The sequence below is a fragment of the Heptranchias perlo genome, chromosome 2 (assembly GCF_035084215.1).
Source record: "Heptranchias perlo isolate sHepPer1 chromosome 2, sHepPer1.hap1, whole genome shotgun sequence".
Lineage (NCBI taxonomy): Eukaryota > Metazoa > Chordata > Chondrichthyes > Hexanchiformes > Hexanchidae > Heptranchias > Heptranchias perlo.
Genome location: NC_090326.1, coordinates 161,798,919 through 161,817,874, shown reverse-complemented (window position 1 = coordinate 161,817,874; position 18,956 = coordinate 161,798,919). Strand labels below are relative to the sequence as shown.

At 46.9% G+C, this 18,956-nt stretch overlaps 1 protein-coding gene across 2 annotated transcripts in view; it reads left to right on the top strand.

Moving 5' to 3' along the window:
• dlec1 (DLEC1 cilia and flagella associated protein) overlaps positions 1–18,956 on the top strand; it is a 162,290-nt gene that overhangs the window by 135,457 nt on the left and 7,877 nt on the right. For both annotated transcript variants that reach the window (XM_067968317.1, XM_067968308.1), the window contains exons 34-37: positions 7,059–7,153; positions 9,293–9,380; positions 10,511–10,705; positions 17,344–17,469. In XM_067968317.1, the coding sequence (XP_067824418.1) occupies positions 7,059–7,153; positions 9,293–9,380; positions 10,511–10,705; positions 17,344–17,469 (504 nt within the window). The remainder of the gene's footprint in view (positions 1–7,058; positions 7,154–9,292; positions 9,381–10,510; positions 10,706–17,343; positions 17,470–18,956) is intronic.

Here is an 18,956-nt window from a genome sequence, read left to right as displayed (position 1 = left end):
AACTGCTTGCTGCACCTGAATGCTCGCTTTCAGCGACTGGTGTACAAGGACACCCAGGTTTCGTTGCACCTCCCCTTTTCCCAATCTATCACCATTCAGATAATAATCTTCCTTTCTGTTTTTACAACCAAAGTGGATAACCTCACATTTATCCACGTTATACTGCATCTGCCATGTTCTTGCCCAATCACCCAACTTGTCTAAATCACATTGGAGCCTCTTTGCATCCTCCTCACAGCTCACATTCCATCCCAGCTTTGTCTGCAAACTTAGAAATGTTCCATTTAGTTCCCTCATCCAAATCATTGATATATATTGTGAATAGCTGGGGCCCAAGCACTGATCCCAGCGGTACCCCACTAATCACTGCCTGCCACCCGGAAAAAGACCCGTTTATTCCTACTCTCTGTTTCCTGTCTGTCAACCAGTTCTCAATCCATGCCAGTATATTCCCCCCAATCCCATGTGCTTTAATTTTGCACACTAACCTCTTGTATGGCACCTTATCAAAAGCCTTCTGAAAATCCAAATACACCACATCCACTGGTTCTCCCCTATCTATTCTACTAGTTACATCCTCAAAAAACTCCAGTAGATTTGTTAAGCATGATTTCCCTTTCATAAATCCATGCTGACTTTGTCCAATCCCGTTAATGCGCTCCAAGTGTTCTGTTATCACATCTTTTATAATAGTCTCTTAGCATTTTCCCCACTACTGATGTTAGGCTAACTGGTCTGTAATTCCCTATAATTGAACAATGGGACGCCTTTGAGGAAGAATTGGTTCGGGTACAGAGTCGACACATTCCTACAAGGGGGAAAGGAAGGGCATCCAAAGCTACAGCTCCCTCGATGACTAAAAGTATAGAGATTAAAATGAAACAGAAAAGGAGGCTTATGACGAATGTAAGGTTCATAATACAGTAGAGAACCAGGGTGAATATAGAAAGTACAGAGGAGATCTAAAAAATGGAGTAAGAGGGGCAAAGCGAGAGTATGAGAATAGATTAACAGCTAACATAAAAGGGAACAGAAAAGTCTTTAATAAACATATAAATAGTAAACAGGTTGTCAAAGGAAGCGTGGGACCGATTAGGGACTAAAAAGGAGATCTTCTTGTGGAGGCAGAGGGCAAGGCTGAGGCACTAAATGAATACTTCACAACGGTCTTCACCAGGGAAGAGGATGCTGCCAATGTAGTAAAGGAGGAGGTAGTAGCAATATTGGTTAGGATGAAAATAGATAAAGAGGAGGTACTTAAAAGATTGGCAGTACTCAAAGTAGAAAAGTCACCCGGTCCGGATAGGATGCATCCTAGGTCACTGAGGGAAGTAATGGTGGAAATTGCAGAGGCTCTGGCCACAATCTTCCAATGCTCCTTGGATATGTGGATGGTGCCAGAGGACTGGAGGATTGCAAATGTCACACCCCTGTTCAAAAAAGGTGAGAGGGATAAACCCGGCAATTACAGGCCAGTCAGCCTAACGTTGGTGGGGGGAAATTTTTAGAGACAAAAATCTGGGACAAAATTAATTGGCACTTGGAAGCGTATGGGCTAATAAATGAAAGTCAGCACGGATTTGTTAAAGACAAATTGTGCTTGACTAACTTGATTGAGTTTGTTGATGAAGTATCGGAGAGGGTTGATGAGGGTAGTGCGGTTGATGTTGTGTATATGGACTTGCAAAAGGCATTTCATAAAGTATCATATAATAGACTTGGTTACAAAATTAAAGCCCATGGGATTAAAGAGACAGTGGCAGCATGAATACAAAATTGGCTAAGGGACAGAAAGCAGAGAGTAGTGGTGAACGGTTGTTTTTCAGACTGGAGGGAAGTATGCAATGGTGTTCTCCAGGGGTCAGTAATAGGACCACTGCTCTTCTTGATATATATTAATAACCTGGACTTGGGTATAATTTCAAAGTTTATTTCAAAGCAGATGACACGAAACTCGGAAATGTAATAAACAGTTTGGAGGATGGTAAGAGACTTTGTGCCAGACAAGTGCCAGGCAATGACCATCTCCAACAAGAGAAAATCTAATCACCTTTCCTTGACATTCAACGGCATTACCATCGCAAATCCCCCACCATCAACATCCTGGAGGTCACCATTGATCAGAAGCCTAACTGGACCAGCCAAATAAATACTGTGGCTACAAGAGCAGGTCAGAAACTGGGTATTCTGCAGTGAGTGACTCACCTCCTGACTCCCCAGAGCCTTTCCACCATCCACAAGGCACAAGTCAGGAATGTGATGGAATACTTTCCATTTGCCTGGATGAGTGCAGCTCCAACAACATTCAAGAAGCACGACACCATCCAGGACAAAACAGCCCACTTGATTGACACCTCATCCGCCACCCTAAACATTCACTCCCTTCACCATCAGCACACCATGGCTGCAGTGTGTACCATCTACAAGATGCACTGCAGCAACTCGCCAAGGCTTCTTCAACAGCACCTCCCAAATCCACGACCTCTACCACCTAGAAGGAAAAGGGCAGCAGGCGCATGGGAACAACACCACCTGCACATTCCCCTCCAAGTCACACACCATGGAAATATATCGCTGTTCCTTCATCTTCGCTGGGTCAAAATCCTGGAACTCCTGACCGCACAGCACTGTGGGAGAACCTTCACCACATGGACTGCAGCGTTTCAAGAAGGCAGCTCACCACCACCTTCTCAAGTGCAATCAGGGATGGGCAATAAATGTTGACCTTGCCAGCGACGCCCACATCCCATGAATGAATTAAAAAAAAGGACACATTGACAGACTGGTGAAACGGGCAGACACATGGCAGATGAAATTTAATGCAGAGAAGTGTGAAGTGATGCATTTTGGTAGGAAGAATGAGGAGAGGCAATATAAACTAAATGGTATAATTTTAAAGGGGGTGCAGGAACAGAGAGACCTGAGGGTGTATGTACACAAATCTTTGAAGGTGGCAGGACAAGTTGAAAAGGCTGTTAAAAAAGCATATGGGATCCTGAGCATTATTAATAGAGGCATAGAGTACAAAAGCAAGGAAGTTATGCTAAACCTTTATGAAACACTGGTTAGGCCTCAGCTGGAGTATTGTGTTCAATTCTGGGCACCACACTTTAAGAAGGATGTCAAGGCCTTAGAGAGGATGCAGAAGAGATTTACTAGAAAGATACCAGGGATGAGGGACTTCAGTTATGTGGAGAGTTTGGAGAAGCTGGGGTTGTTCTCCTTAGAACAGAGAAGGTTAAGAGGAGATTTGATAGAGGTGTTCAAAATCATGAATGGTTTTGACAATGTAAATAAGGAGAAACTGTTTCCAGTGGCAGAAGGGTCGGTAACCAGAGGACACAGATTTAAGGTGATCGGCAAAAGAGCCAGAGGCGACAAGAGGAAGCATTTTTTTACGCAGAGTTGTAATGATCTGGAATGCACTGCCTGAAAGGGTGGTGGAAGCAGATTCAATTGTAACTTTCAAAAGGGAATTGGATGAATATTTGAAGGGAAAAAAAATTGCAGGGCTAAGTGGAAAGAGCAGGGGAATGGGCCTAATTGGACAGCTCTTTCAAGGAGCCAGCAGGGGCACGATGGCCTTCTTCTGTGCTGTACCTGAATGTTTTGGTTGGCACCCTTCATTAAAAGCTCAAAGTTCACAAACTTCGAGCAACATCACGATTAGGAAATCTTTTCTTCCCATGGATTAGCAGGTTGTTGTTACAGCATCACTCTCTTCCCTTGGAGAGCAGTGTGTGAAGTTGTGGAAACATTCACAGACTGACAAGGTTGGGTTGTTATTGTTTTTGTATCTTCACACTTCTCTTGGAGAGTGTAAATTAGTGGAAGGGTTCGCAGGCTGATTAACAGTCTGACAGGCTGCTTTGTGAACCGTCCTTCCGTGGTCATAACCATCTTTATACCAACTGATAGGAGGGTTAGTCCTATACGAGGGGAGCGTTTTATGGGCTCCTACAATCCATATGATGAGGAGGGGAGGGGGCCACTCAATCCCACCGGACACGAGTATCCCGCTGGATGCCAACTCAGAATTCAGAGCTGGAGCTCCAGTCTCCACTCACCGGGACTGTCTGGAGTGGGGTTCAAACCCTGCACCTTTTGACTCCAAAGCGGGAATGCTACCACTAAGCTAAAGGCTTGCTCCAGGATAGCAGGTATGTGGAACAGGCACCCAGAGAAGAAAGTTGATTTAGGGTGAGTTGGCACCCTTAAGAAGGAGCTGGATTGATATCTGTTGAGAAGGAGGATTGAGGATTGTCGGGATTTGAACAGCACTCTGATTTTTTTTTTCAGGAGAGGTCAAGTTAGTGTTCCTTAAAGTAGGGGATCAACGTTTGGTGTGGGAGGAAAGTCCATGATTGAATAAACCGTCCATGGACTTTTGATGGACTGAACTTGATGGCCAAATGGGCCTTTCACTCTCTGGATTTTCTTGTTCTTATGAAAGACTCCACCCAAAATTTTAACCTGTGTTTTCTCTTTCAAATGAACAGGGAGTCGGCCGTATAGATTATTGCTCAGGTAAATTTACCCATCCCGAAAAAGGGGATGAATGGATATGGGAACAGGGTGGGTAAATGTGATCAGGACTATTTGCTCGTGTGGAGGGTAAACACCAACACGGGCTGGTTGGAGCATTTGGCCTGTTTCCGCTGGGGCTCTTTTCTCTAGAAAAGAGAAGGCTAAGGGGTGACCTGATAGAGGTCTTTAAAATTATGGAGGGGCTTGATAGGGTAGACCTAGAGAAGATGTTTCTGCTTGTGGAGGAGTTCAAAACCAGGGGTCATAAATATAAGGTAGTCACTAATAAATCCTATAAAGAATTCAGGAGAAACCTCTTTACTCAGAGAATGGTTAGAATGTGGAACTCACTACCTCATGGAGCAGTTGAGGCGACTAGCATAACAACAACTTGTATTTATATAGCTCCTTTAATGTAGTAAAACTTCCCAAGGCGCTTCACAGGAGTGATTATCAAACAAAATTTGACAACGAGCCACATAAGGAGATATTAGGACAGGTCAAAGAGGTAGGTTTTGAGGAGCTTCTTAAAGGAGGAGAGAGAGAAGTAGAGAAGCGGAGAGGTTCAGGGAGGGAATTCCAGAGCTTAGGGCCCAGGCAGCTGAAGGCACGGCCGCCAAAGGTGGAGCGATTAAAATCGGGGATGCGCAAGAGGCAAGAATTGGAAGAGAGCAGAGATCTCGGAGGGTTATAGGGCTGGAGGAGGTTACAGAGATAGGGAGGGGCGAGGCCATGGAGGGATTTGAAAACAAGGATGAGAATTTTAAAATCGAGGCGTTCCTGGACCGGGAGCCAATGTAGGTCAGCGAGCACAGTGGGATGATGGGTGAACGGGATTTGGTGTGAGTTAGGATACGAGCAGCAGAGTTTTGGATAAGCTCAAGTTTATGGAGGGTGGAAAATAGGAGGCCGGTCGGGAGAGCATTGGAATAGTCAAATCTAGAGAGGTAACAAAGATATGGATGAGGGTTTCAGCAGCAGATGAGCTGAGGCAGGGGCAGAGACGGGCGATGTTACGGAGGTGGAAGTAGGTGGTCTTGGTGATGGAGAGGAAATGTGGTCAGAAGCTCATCTCAGGGTGAAATAGGACGCCGAGGTTGCGAATGGTCTGGTTCAGCCTCAGACTGTGGCCACGGAGAGGGATGGATTTAAGGGGAAACTAGATAAGTACGTGAAGGAGAAAGGAATAGAAAGATATGTTGATAGGGTTAGCTGAAGTAGGGAGGGAGGAGGCTCATGTGGAGCATAAATACTGTCATAGACCATTTGGGCCGAATGGCCTGTTTCTGTGCTTTAATTTCTATGCAATGTAACTTCTATGTATTTCCCAGCAGGGTGCTATGATCAAAGGGAGCGCAGGTCGGAGAACTGTGGCTACAGTGTGGTGACCCTATCTCCAAACCACACTCCCACTGAGCACAGGTCTCCGCTAGGGTGCGGGATCTGTAGATTTACCCGAGTGTCTATTTGTGAGATTCCGCTGTGGGGGACTTGTAGCATCTTGCATGCCTTTATAAATTTGTATATTCTTTCCCCCCATCCCACCCCCCTCAATGCCACAGGCTGCTAGAAGGAATTAAGTGATGTGGACTATGCACAGAAATCCATGCCCTGCTGCTGCGTTGTGCCTCATGCTTTGGAGGGGCTGGGGATCCAATGCATTACACTGATAGGATTAGATGAGGTAGGGTGGGAGGAGGCTCGTGTGGAGCATTAACATCGGCATAGACCAGTTGGGCCGAATGGCCTGTTTCTGTGCTGCTAATTCCATGTACATCACTTCCAATAAACATTCTTCCAACTACGGGCCTCGACAGTGAGGATATTCAACTGTAGAGGGAATCACAACTGCGCCTGAACCTGTTTTCACCACTTTACAGCAGAGAGGGTTGACTGGAAAGCTGCCAGGAGTGGGAACCCTGGCTGATTATTTTCCCTCTACCTAACCCAGGGCACTGAGGCCATTTGTAGTACCCTTACTGCAGGCCAGCTGAGGTCAGCCAACAGGGGATTAACCCAGAATTGAACTTGCAGCATTCTGGTCCATGTGGCTCAGTACGATACTGGGCCGTGCTTTTGCCCAGTCGCCCATCAGCAAAGTGGCCCAGGGTGTTCTGATGAAACGTTCGCCAATTGTTACAATACCTGGTGTCTTGGGCACAAGGCCAGTCCGAAGCCTCTCGAGCTCTTGTAATGCCAGTGCTCTGACCAGGCGGTGAGCTTGATTCCATTAGAACCAGACCTACAATGTAGGTGTGACTGAGTGAGGCAGGGTGATCACCCCTATTGGGAAGTGCCTGGCTGCCTCTCGCTGAAGGTATGGCCCCAGTTCCAGAATTCACTGTGTGAACATAAGAAATAGGAGCAGGAGTAGGCCATACGGCCCCTCGAGTCTGCTCCGCCATTCAATCAGATCATGGCTGATCTTTGACCTCAACTGTGGGGGACCGGGGGTTTCTTATGGTGTTTTATTCAGGGCCTAACACAGAAGGTCACATAGCCATCCCTTATTTCTTGTGCATTGTCCCCAGATGGCGCTTGGGGTGCCTGGGAAGGTGAGTCGAGCCCAAGGATATGATACAGAACCTTTACGTCTAGACTTCCAGGCGGTTGTGAAGCCTGCTTTGTGAGTACAATACTGTGGCTTTTTTCCAACTTCTTTCTCCTCTATTACTTTTTGGGTCTCCCTGCACCATGAAGCATCAGTAGGTGAAAGGGCAGCATGCTGAGTATGCTTCAGAGGAGGTGTATGAGAACAGCCTGTGGACAAGTTTCAGCCTGTCTCCTGGCCGGACTCCCATCTTCCACTCCCTGTAAACTTCAGCTCATCCAAAACTCTGCCGCCAGTATCCTGACTCGCACCAAGCCCCGTTCACCCATCACCCCTGTGCTCGCTGACCTACGTTGGCTCCCGGTCCGGCAACGCCTCGAATTTAAAATTCTCATCCTTGTGTTCAAATCCCTCCATGGCCTCGCCCCCTCCCTATCTCTGTGACCTCCTCCAGCCCTACAACCCACCGAGATCTCTGCGCTCCTCCAATTCTGGCCTCTTCTGTGTAATAGATTTTAATCACTCCACCATTGGTGGCCGTGCCTTCTGCTGCCTACGCCTTAAGCTCTGGAATTCCCTCCCTAACCACTCTACCTATCTCTCTTCCTTTATCACACTCCTTAAAACCTACCTCTTTGCCCAAGCCTATCCTAATATCTCCGTATGGTGTCAAATTCTTTCTGTTAATGCTCCTTAGAAGCGCCTTGGGATGTTTTACTGCATTAAAGGCGGCACATAAATGCAAGTTGATGTTGTCTACCCCCTCCCCCCCTCTTTTTTCTCCCCTTTCCTCCCCGGAGGTATTCCTCAGGCAATAGGAGACCCCTGCACGACCTTGCTGAAGTGGCCATTCTTTATGTGTGAGTGCTAACCACTCACCTGATGTTCCCATACGTGTACTTTCTAGTCAGGGTCACTGGTTAGTGAACAGGAGCAGGATCCCTGGCTGATCTTTCCCCTTCCTAATCCAGGACACTTAAATCAATTGTAACACCTCCTTTCATGTCCTGTTGAGATCAGTAAAGTCAACACAGACTAAGAATCTTCATGGTCCATATGGCACAGTAATATCACATGGTGCCTTTACCCACTGAGCCATTAGGGAGTGCAGTTCCCCCCCCCCCCCAACTTAATTTTCTCCTCCCTTCCAGTGCAGTCCCTGTCTGACACACAGTGACTCCCTCCCTCGCAGTGATACAGCTTCAATCAGAAGGTCAGTGTGCTGGAATTTACCACCAGTCCTTTTCGTTGTAGAATATAAGGTATGCACAGACTACAGGGACACAGAACACTAGGGGTACACAGGAGTTGAGGAATGCTCAGATCAAGAGGGGGTACATGGGACAATAAGGTTACACAGGACTTGAGGGATGCGCAGAGCGTGAGGAGAGTGGAAACCGTGAGGGGATACGCAGAGCATGAGGGGATGCGCAGAGCGTGAGGGGATACGCAGAGCGTGAGGGGATACGCAGAGCGTGAGGGGATACGCAGAGCGTGAGGGGATACGCAGAGCGTGAGGGGATGCGCAGAGCGTGAGCTGAGTGGAGACCGTGAGGGGAGTAGAGGCCATGAGGGGATGTGCAGACGGTGAGCGAATACGCAGACGGTGAGCGGATACGCAGACGGTGAGGGGATACGCAGACGGTGAGCGGATACGCAGACGGTGAGGGGATGTGCAGACGGTGAGCGGATACGCAGACGGTGAGCGGATACGCAGACGGTGAGGGGATACGCAGACGGTGAGGGGGTGAGCAGACGGTGAGGGGGTGCGCAGACGGTGAGCGGATATGCAAACGGTGAGGGGGTGCGCAGACGGTGAGGGGGTGCGCAGACGGTGAGGGGGTGCGCAGACGGTGAGGGGGTGCGCAGACGGTGAGCGGATACGCAGACGGTGAGGGGATACGCAGACGGTGAGCGGATACGCAGACTGTGAGGGGATACGTAGACGGTGAGCGGATATGCAGACCGTGAGTGGATATGCAGACCCTGAGTGGATATGCAAACGGTGAGGGGATGCGCAGACCGTGAATGGATATGCAGACGGTGAGGGGGTGCGCAGACGGTGAGGGGGTGCGCAGACGGTGAGGGGGTGCGCAGACGGTGAGGCGAACTCGGAACACGAGGGACTCACAGGAGATGAAGGGCACCCATGATAAAAAGGGCTGCACAAAACAAAAGGATGGTTCCTGTACTCACTAAGCTTTCTACGCCCAGGTTAACAGTGGAGATGGACGATGACGATGAAGACCTTTTGTTTTACGCAACTGCAAGTGACTTGATCCCAGATGGACCGAATGGTGAGGTGAGTAAAAGTCCGTTTGCTCGGATCTGTGGACAAGAGGCCCCCTTTTTAAAAAAAAAATTCTCCTATACAGTTCAGTGGTGCTGACGGGGCCTCCACCACCTTGGTCTAGGTTGGGGCCATTCCTGACTTCTGAGTCTGGACAGAGAGGCAGCAGCCTTTTTAACCATGGGAGCAGAGCTGAGGCTGATGGTGCCCTCACATGATATTCACACACGCACTTTCCAAAGGAGTCACTGGGTAGTGATGAGGAGCAAGAACCTTGGCTGAATTTTTCCCTCCCCAACACATTGTTAATATTGTGGCACCCCGCTACTGCTGTCCGATCTTAGTTCAGCTGACTCAGCACAGGCCTTCCATTCCTTGCTCACATTTTTGTTACCTCCACGCTCTACTTCTAAAATGCCACCCATGCCGTTCCCCCCCATTCTGCCCTTTATAAACTCCCGTGGCCGTATCCGGGCCTGCTCATCCATCACTCCGTCCTTGCCAACATAAATTCAAAATCCTCTTCCGCAATTACAACTTCCTCCAATGTCTTGCCCCTCCGTGTCTCTGCCATCTCCTCCAGTCTTACGTCCCGCTGCATATCCGTTGGTCCTCCGACTCTGGCCTCCTGTTCATCCCCTTCCTTGCTTCACCATCACTGGCAGAGCCTTCAACCATCTTGGCCCTAAAACCCTTCACCTTGCTACTTCTCTCCCTACTTTTAAAAGCATCCTGAAATCCATTATTTTTTTGTCCTTTCTTTCTCCAGTTTTTTCTCCTTCCTCTCCAGAAGGCACCAGATTCTCGCTGGGGTACAGTCCCACGGGTGGAGGGCCTCCTTCTGTACCTCACCCAGGCGGTTATCCTTTCTGCAAGAGCTTAAACAACGAGAGGCTGAAATTCCATGGGTTTCCGCCAGCCTCCTGCCGTCGCCCCAGCGGGAGACCCTGCGGAATTCCAGCCCGGATGTCGGCCGGCCCTTTGAAGTGGGGGGTATCACGGCTGAACCCCGATTCTGTCCCTCGCGCCATGTCCACGTGCTCCCAGCAGGAGTCGCTGTATAACACACACTGCTTATTCTCTCCTTCTCGGATCGAGGAACTATATAAAACCTTTCTTTTCTCTCCCTTGTCCCCAACCAGATCCAAAGTGAAGTCCTGACGACGCATGGCTTGAAGCTGATGAACCCCACTGAGACTCCTCTGTACTTCCAGTTTTTGTTGCAGAGGCCCTTCTGTCTCTTGGATGTGGATCCCAAAGACAGCCTGAAATCTTCAAACAGTGACCGTGAGGAGAATACGAAGATGCTGGTGTTACACCCCCAAAAACACATGCATGTAAGTGTGAGGGGTGTACAGTGTTCACTTCAAACTGGGCTCTGGGGGAATGGGGGTCGAGTACGACATTCCAAACTGGGCTCTGGGGGAATGGGGGTCGAGTACGACATTCTGAACTGGGCTCTGGGGGAATGGGGGTCGAGTACGACATTCTAAACTGGTCTCTGGGGGAATGGGGGTCGAGTACGACATTCTAAACTGGTCTCTGGGGGAATGGGGGTCGAGTACGACATTCTAAACTGGGCTCTGGGGGAATGGGGGTCGAGTACAACATTCTAAACTGGGCTCTGGGGGAATGGGGGTCATGTACAACATTCTAAACTGGGCTCTGGGGGAATGGAGGTCATGTACAACATTCTAAACTGGGCTCTGGGGGAATGGGGGTCGAGTACAACATTCTAAACTGGGCTCTGGGGGAATGGGGGTCGAGTACAACATTCTAAACTGGGCTCTGGGGGAATGGGGGTCGAGTACGACATTCTAAACTGGGCTCTGGGGGAATGGGGGTCGAGTACGACATTCTCTTCAAACTGGACTCTGAAGGGTGATACAGTTCAGCCTTTTTTCCCCAGTACTTCTGCCTTAAGTTCATAGCAGAATCCTAGTCCAGGAATTTCCTCCCGCTCCATTGCTGTAACTTTGCCGGAGGTGCAGCAGAAACCCCGTTTACACCCACGAGAGGGGTTTCTGCCACACTTACGGTGAAGTTATGGCAATGGATCGGGAGCAGCTCTGAGGAAGTTCCCAGCCACGGTTTTTCTACGAACCGAAACCTGCGCCCTTATACATGCTGTGTGTGTGAATCAGTGCAAGCAGGATTAAGACTTTCCACTCCTTATGACATTCGATACGCCAGAGATCACGTAGGATGCCTTCTCCTGCCTTCTTTGAAAATACCATGCCATAAAACGAATAGATTTATTTACAGGTTGAATTATGCATTGAACTAGTGAGACACAGCAAAATACTGAGAGTACCGTAAGAAAGAAGTTGCATTTATGTAGCACCTTCCTCTTTTCAGGATGTCCCAAAACACTTTACAGCCAATGGATTGTTTTTTGAAGTGGAATCACTGTTGTTTTGTAGGCAAACATAGCAGCCAATTTGCACCCAGCAAGGTCCCACAGCAATGCGATAACCAGTTAATCTGTTTTTGGTGATGTTGACTGAGGAATAGACGCTGGCCAGTATACCAAGATACTGAAAAAAACAAAATCATTGCACAAGAGGATATTGCAATGGGTGCCATTAATAAAAGAGCACAGAGTGATTGAACTAGAGGCATATGGAATAGCTGAGAGACGGTCACTATAGGAAGATAGAGTCTCCAGGGATTAAACATTAAATCCCAGATTCTGCTGCGAACAACCTGAGCGAAAATTCAGTGGGACATTAAAAAAATTGTGTTTCAATTTCTTTGAACACTTTTATTCATTGGCCCAGAATTTTCTAAAAAAAATAATGGCGTCTGAACGGCGCTCGCCGTCATTAATGTGCAAATCAGCCAGCAACGTGTGGTGAGGAAGAGATAACCCGTGAATTGTGAGTCGCCAAAAGTTGCTGGCCAATTTGCTAGCTTTGCGAAAACAGCATCTTGCCCTCAACCTCCCCGTGACTTTCATGAAGTTGCTGGATTTACACATTACAAAGAATGTACAGCACAGAAAGAGGCCATTTCACCCAACAGGTCCACGCTGGTGAATATGCTCCACGTGAACTTCCTCCCACCCTTCTTCATCTAACCCTATCAACATATTCTCCTATTCCCTTCTCCCTCGTGTGTTTATCTAGCTTCCCCTTAAATGCATCTATGTTAGTCGCCTCAACTACTCCTTGTGGTAGCAAGTTCCACATTCTGGGTGAAAAAGTTTCTCCTGAATTCCCTATGGGATTTGTTAGTATATTTATGGCCCCTAGTTCTGGCCTCCCCGCAAGTGGAAACATCTTCTCTACGTCCACCCTATCAAACCCTTTCATAATCTTAAAGACCTCGATTAGATCACCCCTCAGTCTTCTGTTTTCTAGAGAAAAGAGCCCCAGCCTAGACAATCCTTCCTGATAACTATAACCTCTTATTTCTGATATCATCCTAGTAAATCTTTTTTGCACCTTCTCTAGTGCTTCTATATCCTTTTAATAGTTTGAGACCAGAACTGTTCACAGTACTCCCAAGTGTGGTCTAACCAAGGTTCTATACATGTTTAACATAACTTCTCTGATTTTCTATTCTATCCCTCTAGAAATGAACTCCAATGCTTGGTTTGCTTGTTTTACCCCGTTTAGACACTTATTTTCCAAAGATTATGTGGCCTCCTTATTATTCCTACCAAAATGTACCACCTCACACTTACCTATATTGAAATTCATTTGCCAATTACACGCCCGTTCTTCATGTTTATTAATGTCTTCCTGTATATTGTCACAGTCCTCCTCAGTATTAACAATACCCAACAATTTGGTGTTGTCCACAAATTTTGAAATTGTACTTCCGATTCCCGAGTCCAATTCACTTATGTAAATTGTGAACAACAGTGGTCCCAGCACTGATCCTTGTGGAACACCACTTCCCACCTTTTGCCAGTCTGTGTAACTACCTTTAACTCCTACTGTCTATTTTCTGTTTTGTAGCCAGCTTGCTATCCATTCTGCTACTTATCCCCTGACTCCACATGCTCTGACCTTAGTCTTGAGTCTACTATGCGGTACCTTATTGAAGGCCTTTTGGAAATCCAAATATATTACATCTACTGCATTGCCCTTGTCTACTCTTTCTGTTATTTTTTCAAAGAATTCAGTAAGGTTGGTCAAGCATGACCTTCCCTTTTGAAATCCATGCTGACTATTCTTTATTATATTTTCGGTTTCTAGATGTTTTTCTATTACATCTTTGAGTAAGGATTCTATTATCTTTCCTACCACCGATGTTAAGCTAACTGGTCTTTAGTTCCCTGGACTTGTTCTATCTCCCTTTTTAAATATAAGAATCACATTAGCTGTCCACCAGTCCTCTGGCACTATTCCCTTTTCTAATGAATTTTTATATATGTAATGATGCCTCTGCTATCACCTCCCTAACTTCTTTTAGTGGATGCAATCCATCCGGACCAGGGGTTTTATCCTCTCTAAGTTTGATTAGTTTATCAATTATCTCCCTCCTTTTTATCTTAAATGTCTTTACATCTTTTTTGATCTCTTTTTCTAATGTCAACCCACCATATTAGTCTCCGGTGTAGTTGACAGGGCCCTCGACCGTGTCCGTCCTATTTCCCGCACTTCTGCCCTCACCCCTTCCATTCCATCCCAGAACCATGATTGGGTCCCCCTTGTCCTCACCTTCCACCCCACCAGCCTCCACAATCAACATATCATCCTCCGCCATTTCTGCCACCTCCGGTGGGATCCCACCACCAAACCCATCATCCCCCCCCTCCCCTTTCAGCATTCCGAAGGGACTGCTCCCTCCGAGACACCCTGGTCCACTCTTCCATCGCCCCCAGCACCTGCTCTCCTCCCCACAACACCTTCCCGTGCGAGTGCAGGAGATGCAACACCTGCCCCTTCACCTCCTCCCTTCCCTCCGTCCAGGGCCCCAAACAATCCTTCCAGGTGAAACAGTGATTTACTTGTACTTCTTTCAATTTACTACACTGTATTCACTGCTCACAGTGCGGTCTCCTCTACACTGGGGAGACCAAACGCAGATTGGGTGATCGCTTTGCTGAACACCTCCGCTCTGTCCGCAAGCGTGACCCTGACCTGCCGGTCGCTTCCCATTTTAATTCCCCGTCCCACTCCCACTCTGTCCTCGGCCTCTTACACTGTTCCAATGAAGTTCAATGTAAGCTCAAGGAACAGCATCTCATCTTTCGATTAGGCACTTTACAACCTTCCGGACTCAACACTGATTTCAATAACTTTAGATTATAACCACTGCTCCCATTTTTTCAGACAGCAGGTGCTGATAATGGTTCTGCTGTTGCTATTTACAGCTCCTCTAGACCCATCTTTTGGTTCTCACCTTGTCCCATTACCACCCTCCTTGTCTTGCACCTCATCCCTTTTTTCATTTAATCACTCCTGCCCTCCACCCTATCAGAGACCTTCCCTTTTGTTCTCCCCCACCCCCCCCCCCAACCCTGCCCCCCTTTCCCTGGCTCTGTACTTGCTTAAAAACTTTAGCTCTTTAACATCGTCTGGCTCTGACGAAAGGACCACAGATGCTGCCTGACCTGCTCAGCTTTTCCAGCATTTTCTGTTTTTATATTAGTCTCCCCTGGTAAATACTAAAGCAAAGTAATTATTTAATATTTCTGCCATTTCGCTGACATTGCCTGTGAGTTTATCGTGTGTATCGCTTAGAGGCCCTATCGCTATACTGATTTTTCTTTTGATAGAAACATACATAGAAAATAGGAGCAGGAGTAGGCCATTCGGCCCTTCGAGCCTGCTCCGCCATTCAATATGACCATGGCTGATCCTCTATCTCAACACAATATTCCTGCTTTCTCCCCATACCCCTTGATGCCTTTTGTGTCTAGAAATCTACCTAGCTCCTTCTTAAATATATTCAGTGACTTGGTCTCCACAGCCTTCTGTGGTAGAGAATTCCACAGGTTCACCACCCTCTGAGTGAAGAAACTTCTCCTCATCTCAGTCCTAAATGTCCTACCCCGTATCCTGAGACAGTGACCCCTTGTTCTGGACCCCCCAGCCAGGGGAAACATCCCCCCTGCATCTAGCCCTGTCAGAATTTTATGTTTCAATAAGATCCCCTCTCATTCTTCTAAACTCGAGTGAATACAGGCCAAGTCGACCCAATCTCTCCTCATACGACAGTCCTGCCGTCCCAGGAATCAGTCTGGTGAACCTTCGCTGCACTCCCTCTATGGCAAGTATATCCTTTCTTAAGTAAGGAGACCAAAACTGCACACAGTACTCCAGGTGTGGTCTCACCAAGGCCCTGTATAACTGCAGTAAGACATCCTTGCTCCTGTACTCAAATCCTCTTGCAATGAAGACCAACATACCATTTGCCTTCCTAACTGCTTGCTGCACCTGCATGTTTACTTTCAGTGACTGGTGTACAAGGACACCCAGGTCCCTTTGTATATCAACATTTCCCAATCTATCACCAGTTAAATAATACTCTGTTTTTCTGTTTTTCCTTCCGAAGTGGATAACTTCACATTTATCCACATTATACTGCATCTGCCATGTATTTGCCCACTCACTGAACTTGTCATTTGTAATAAGGTAGACAAATTAATGTGTCTGTTTATGTGTCTGTTAAATACTTTACTTTTTATTTGATATTCCTTGATTATTTAATTTCATAGTTTCTCTTTGCCTTCCTAATTTTTTTTCTGACTTTTTTCCTATCCTTTTCATATTCCCTTTTATCATCCTCTCCTTTGTTATCCGTGTACTTGGTGTGTGCCTTTTTCTCTAGTTTCAATTTTGCCCGTATTTCTTTATTCATCCATGGTGTATCATTACTGGCTGGTTTGTTCTTGCTTTTTAGTGGGATATATTTCTCCTGGACTCAATTGATCACCGTTTTAAATGTTTCCCACTGCTGATCTATTGCTTTGTTTGTCAGTAAACGGTTCCAGTTTATTTTTCCTAGTTCCATTCTCAGCCCCTCAAAATCAGCTTTTCTTCCAAGATATTACTTTGATCTTTGTCTTACTTATGTTCTTCTCAATCTTTATCTTAAACTGTATTATGTTATCTACACATTAATTGCCCATTAAACACGCCACAGAAAGTTAAGTCTAGTAAATACCGTTTTAATGACAGGATAATTGTTAATGACTGCCAGTCAACTTCTCTTGCTTAGAAAGTGAACAATTATAAGTCTCATTCCTTCAGAATGTGAATTGTTTTCGGAGATTTCAAAAATGTTACATTTTAATTTTTTTTATTACTTTTCCTTTCTGTCTCTTTTTTTCTCTCTGTAGAACCCCAACCTGACCTCTTCCTCCCAGGAATAATAATTATTAACTGACTGGTTGTATCCCAACTCAAACTGATTTTGTTTTTGCTTTCAGTGTGGCCTTAATGTTCTCAGTCTTACCTCAGTTGGTAGCACCCTCGCCTCTGAGTCAGAAGGTCGTGGGTTCAAGTCCCACTGCAGAGACTCGTGCACATAATCCAGACTGACACTCCAGTTCAGTACTGAGGGAGTGCTGCCCTGTCAGAGGTACCACCTTTCGGTCGAGACGTTAAACCCGTCTACCCTCTCAGGTGGACGTAAAAGATCCCATGGCACTATTCGAAGAAGAGCAGGGGAGTTCTCCCCGGTGTCCTGGCCAATATTTAACCTCAACCAACATCACTAAAAACAGATTGGTCATTATCACATTGCTGTTTGTGGGACCTTGCTGTGCGCAGATTGGCTGCCGCATTTCCTACATTACAACACTGACTACACTTCAAAAGTATTTCATTGGCTGTAAAGAGCTTCGGGGCGTCCTGAAGTTGTGAAATGTGCTGTATAATTGTAAGTTTTTTCTTTCTTTGATGTGAATTGCTATGTAATAGATATACTTTGAATGCTGGTTTCACAGCAGTGCTCTAATACGGTAACGGGCGCTCAGTACTGTAGATGGCTAATGTTTCCTGCTACATCTTTGCAGGTCACCGTGGCATTCTGCACTACCCTGGAGTTACTCAGCTTCCAGGACAATCAGTCTGAGATCAGGCAACGGAAACTGGAGTTCAACCAGAACCTTGTGATTGAATACAACAACAAGACTTCACAGGTCAGGGAGTTCCTGCACAGAGCCTTTTCAAAGCCATTGCGTCATGTCCTCTGTCTTCTTGTTGAGGCCTCTCAAAAATAGAAACAAAATTCTGTTGTTGTTCCGCATTGGGTTTTACCACACAGTACGATTTTTGAGAAGGCTGTCTGGAAATTTCTAAAAATGCAAACCACTGGAAGATTTCATCTAGCATGATGGGCCGAATAGCCTCCTCCTGAGCTGTACCTACTATAATACAATGAATTGCGTGTGTCTCTGTTTTTTTCTCGAGATGATTCATTGCCCACCACATCAATGGCATCTTAGCATCCAACCTTATTTTAAACAACCCAGTACTTTCTGTTGCCTGGCAGATTGCCCCAAACATTTATAACTCTTTACATCGAATTACATCGAATTTACAGCACAGAAACAGGCCATTCGGCCTAACTGGTCTATGTTCCACACAAGCTTCCTCCTACCTTACATCATCTCACCCTATAAACATATCACCTCTTTAGTGAAGAAATTTGGGGCTGGTCATTATTCCAGTAAAGGGGCTCACTTGAGGGATCACTTTCTCCGGCCACTGTCTCAGGCCAAACCAAACTGTTGGCAACCTTGGCGTCCTGTTCGGTCCTGAGCCGAGTTTCCTCACCATTACAAAGACCGTCTACTTCCACCTCCATAACATCGCTCGTCTTCTACACTTACCTCAGCCCATCTGCGGCTGAATCCCTCATTCATGACTTTGTCACCTCCAGACTTGACCATTCCCACGCTTTCCCGGCCGGCCTCCCATCCTCCACCCACTGTAAACTTCAGCTCATCCGAAACTCTGCTGCCATTATCCTATCCCACACCATGCCCTGCTCGCCATCACCCCTGCCCTCGCTGACCTACAGTGGCTCCCAGTCCCCCAACGTCTCATATTTAAAGCTTTCATTTTAATGTTTAAATTCCGTCGTGATCTCCGTTTCCCCCCCCCCCCCCATCTCCATAACCTCCTCCAGCCTTACAAGCCTCCACCACCCCCCACCCCCGAATTTTCCGTTCCTCTGACTCTGGCCTCTTGTGCATCCCCCCCCCCCCCCCTCCCCGTGCCCCACCCCCATTCACGGCCATGCCTGCTGCTCTGGAATCACCTAAACCCCTTTCCACCTCCCTCTCCTCCTTTAAAACCCTCCTTAAAACCCACTCTTGACCAAGTGTTTGGTCACCCCTCCTAATCTCTCCCTCTTTGGCTCGCCGTCCATTTTGTTCGCTACGCCTATGTGTGGTGTCTTGGGGTGTTTTCTGTGTTGAAGGCGCTATATAAATGCAAGTTGTTGTTGTTGAAAGAAAACAGCGAGGGGACAATTGAACAGAATGAAATGTGTGAGGATAAAAAGAACTGTTAACGTGTCTATTGAGAGCAGTGTGCAGTGATACAGGAAATGTTAGCAACAGCCAGAGGCCATTAGGCCAAACAAGTCCACCCCTTCTTGGTTGATCTGGACGCCACCTAC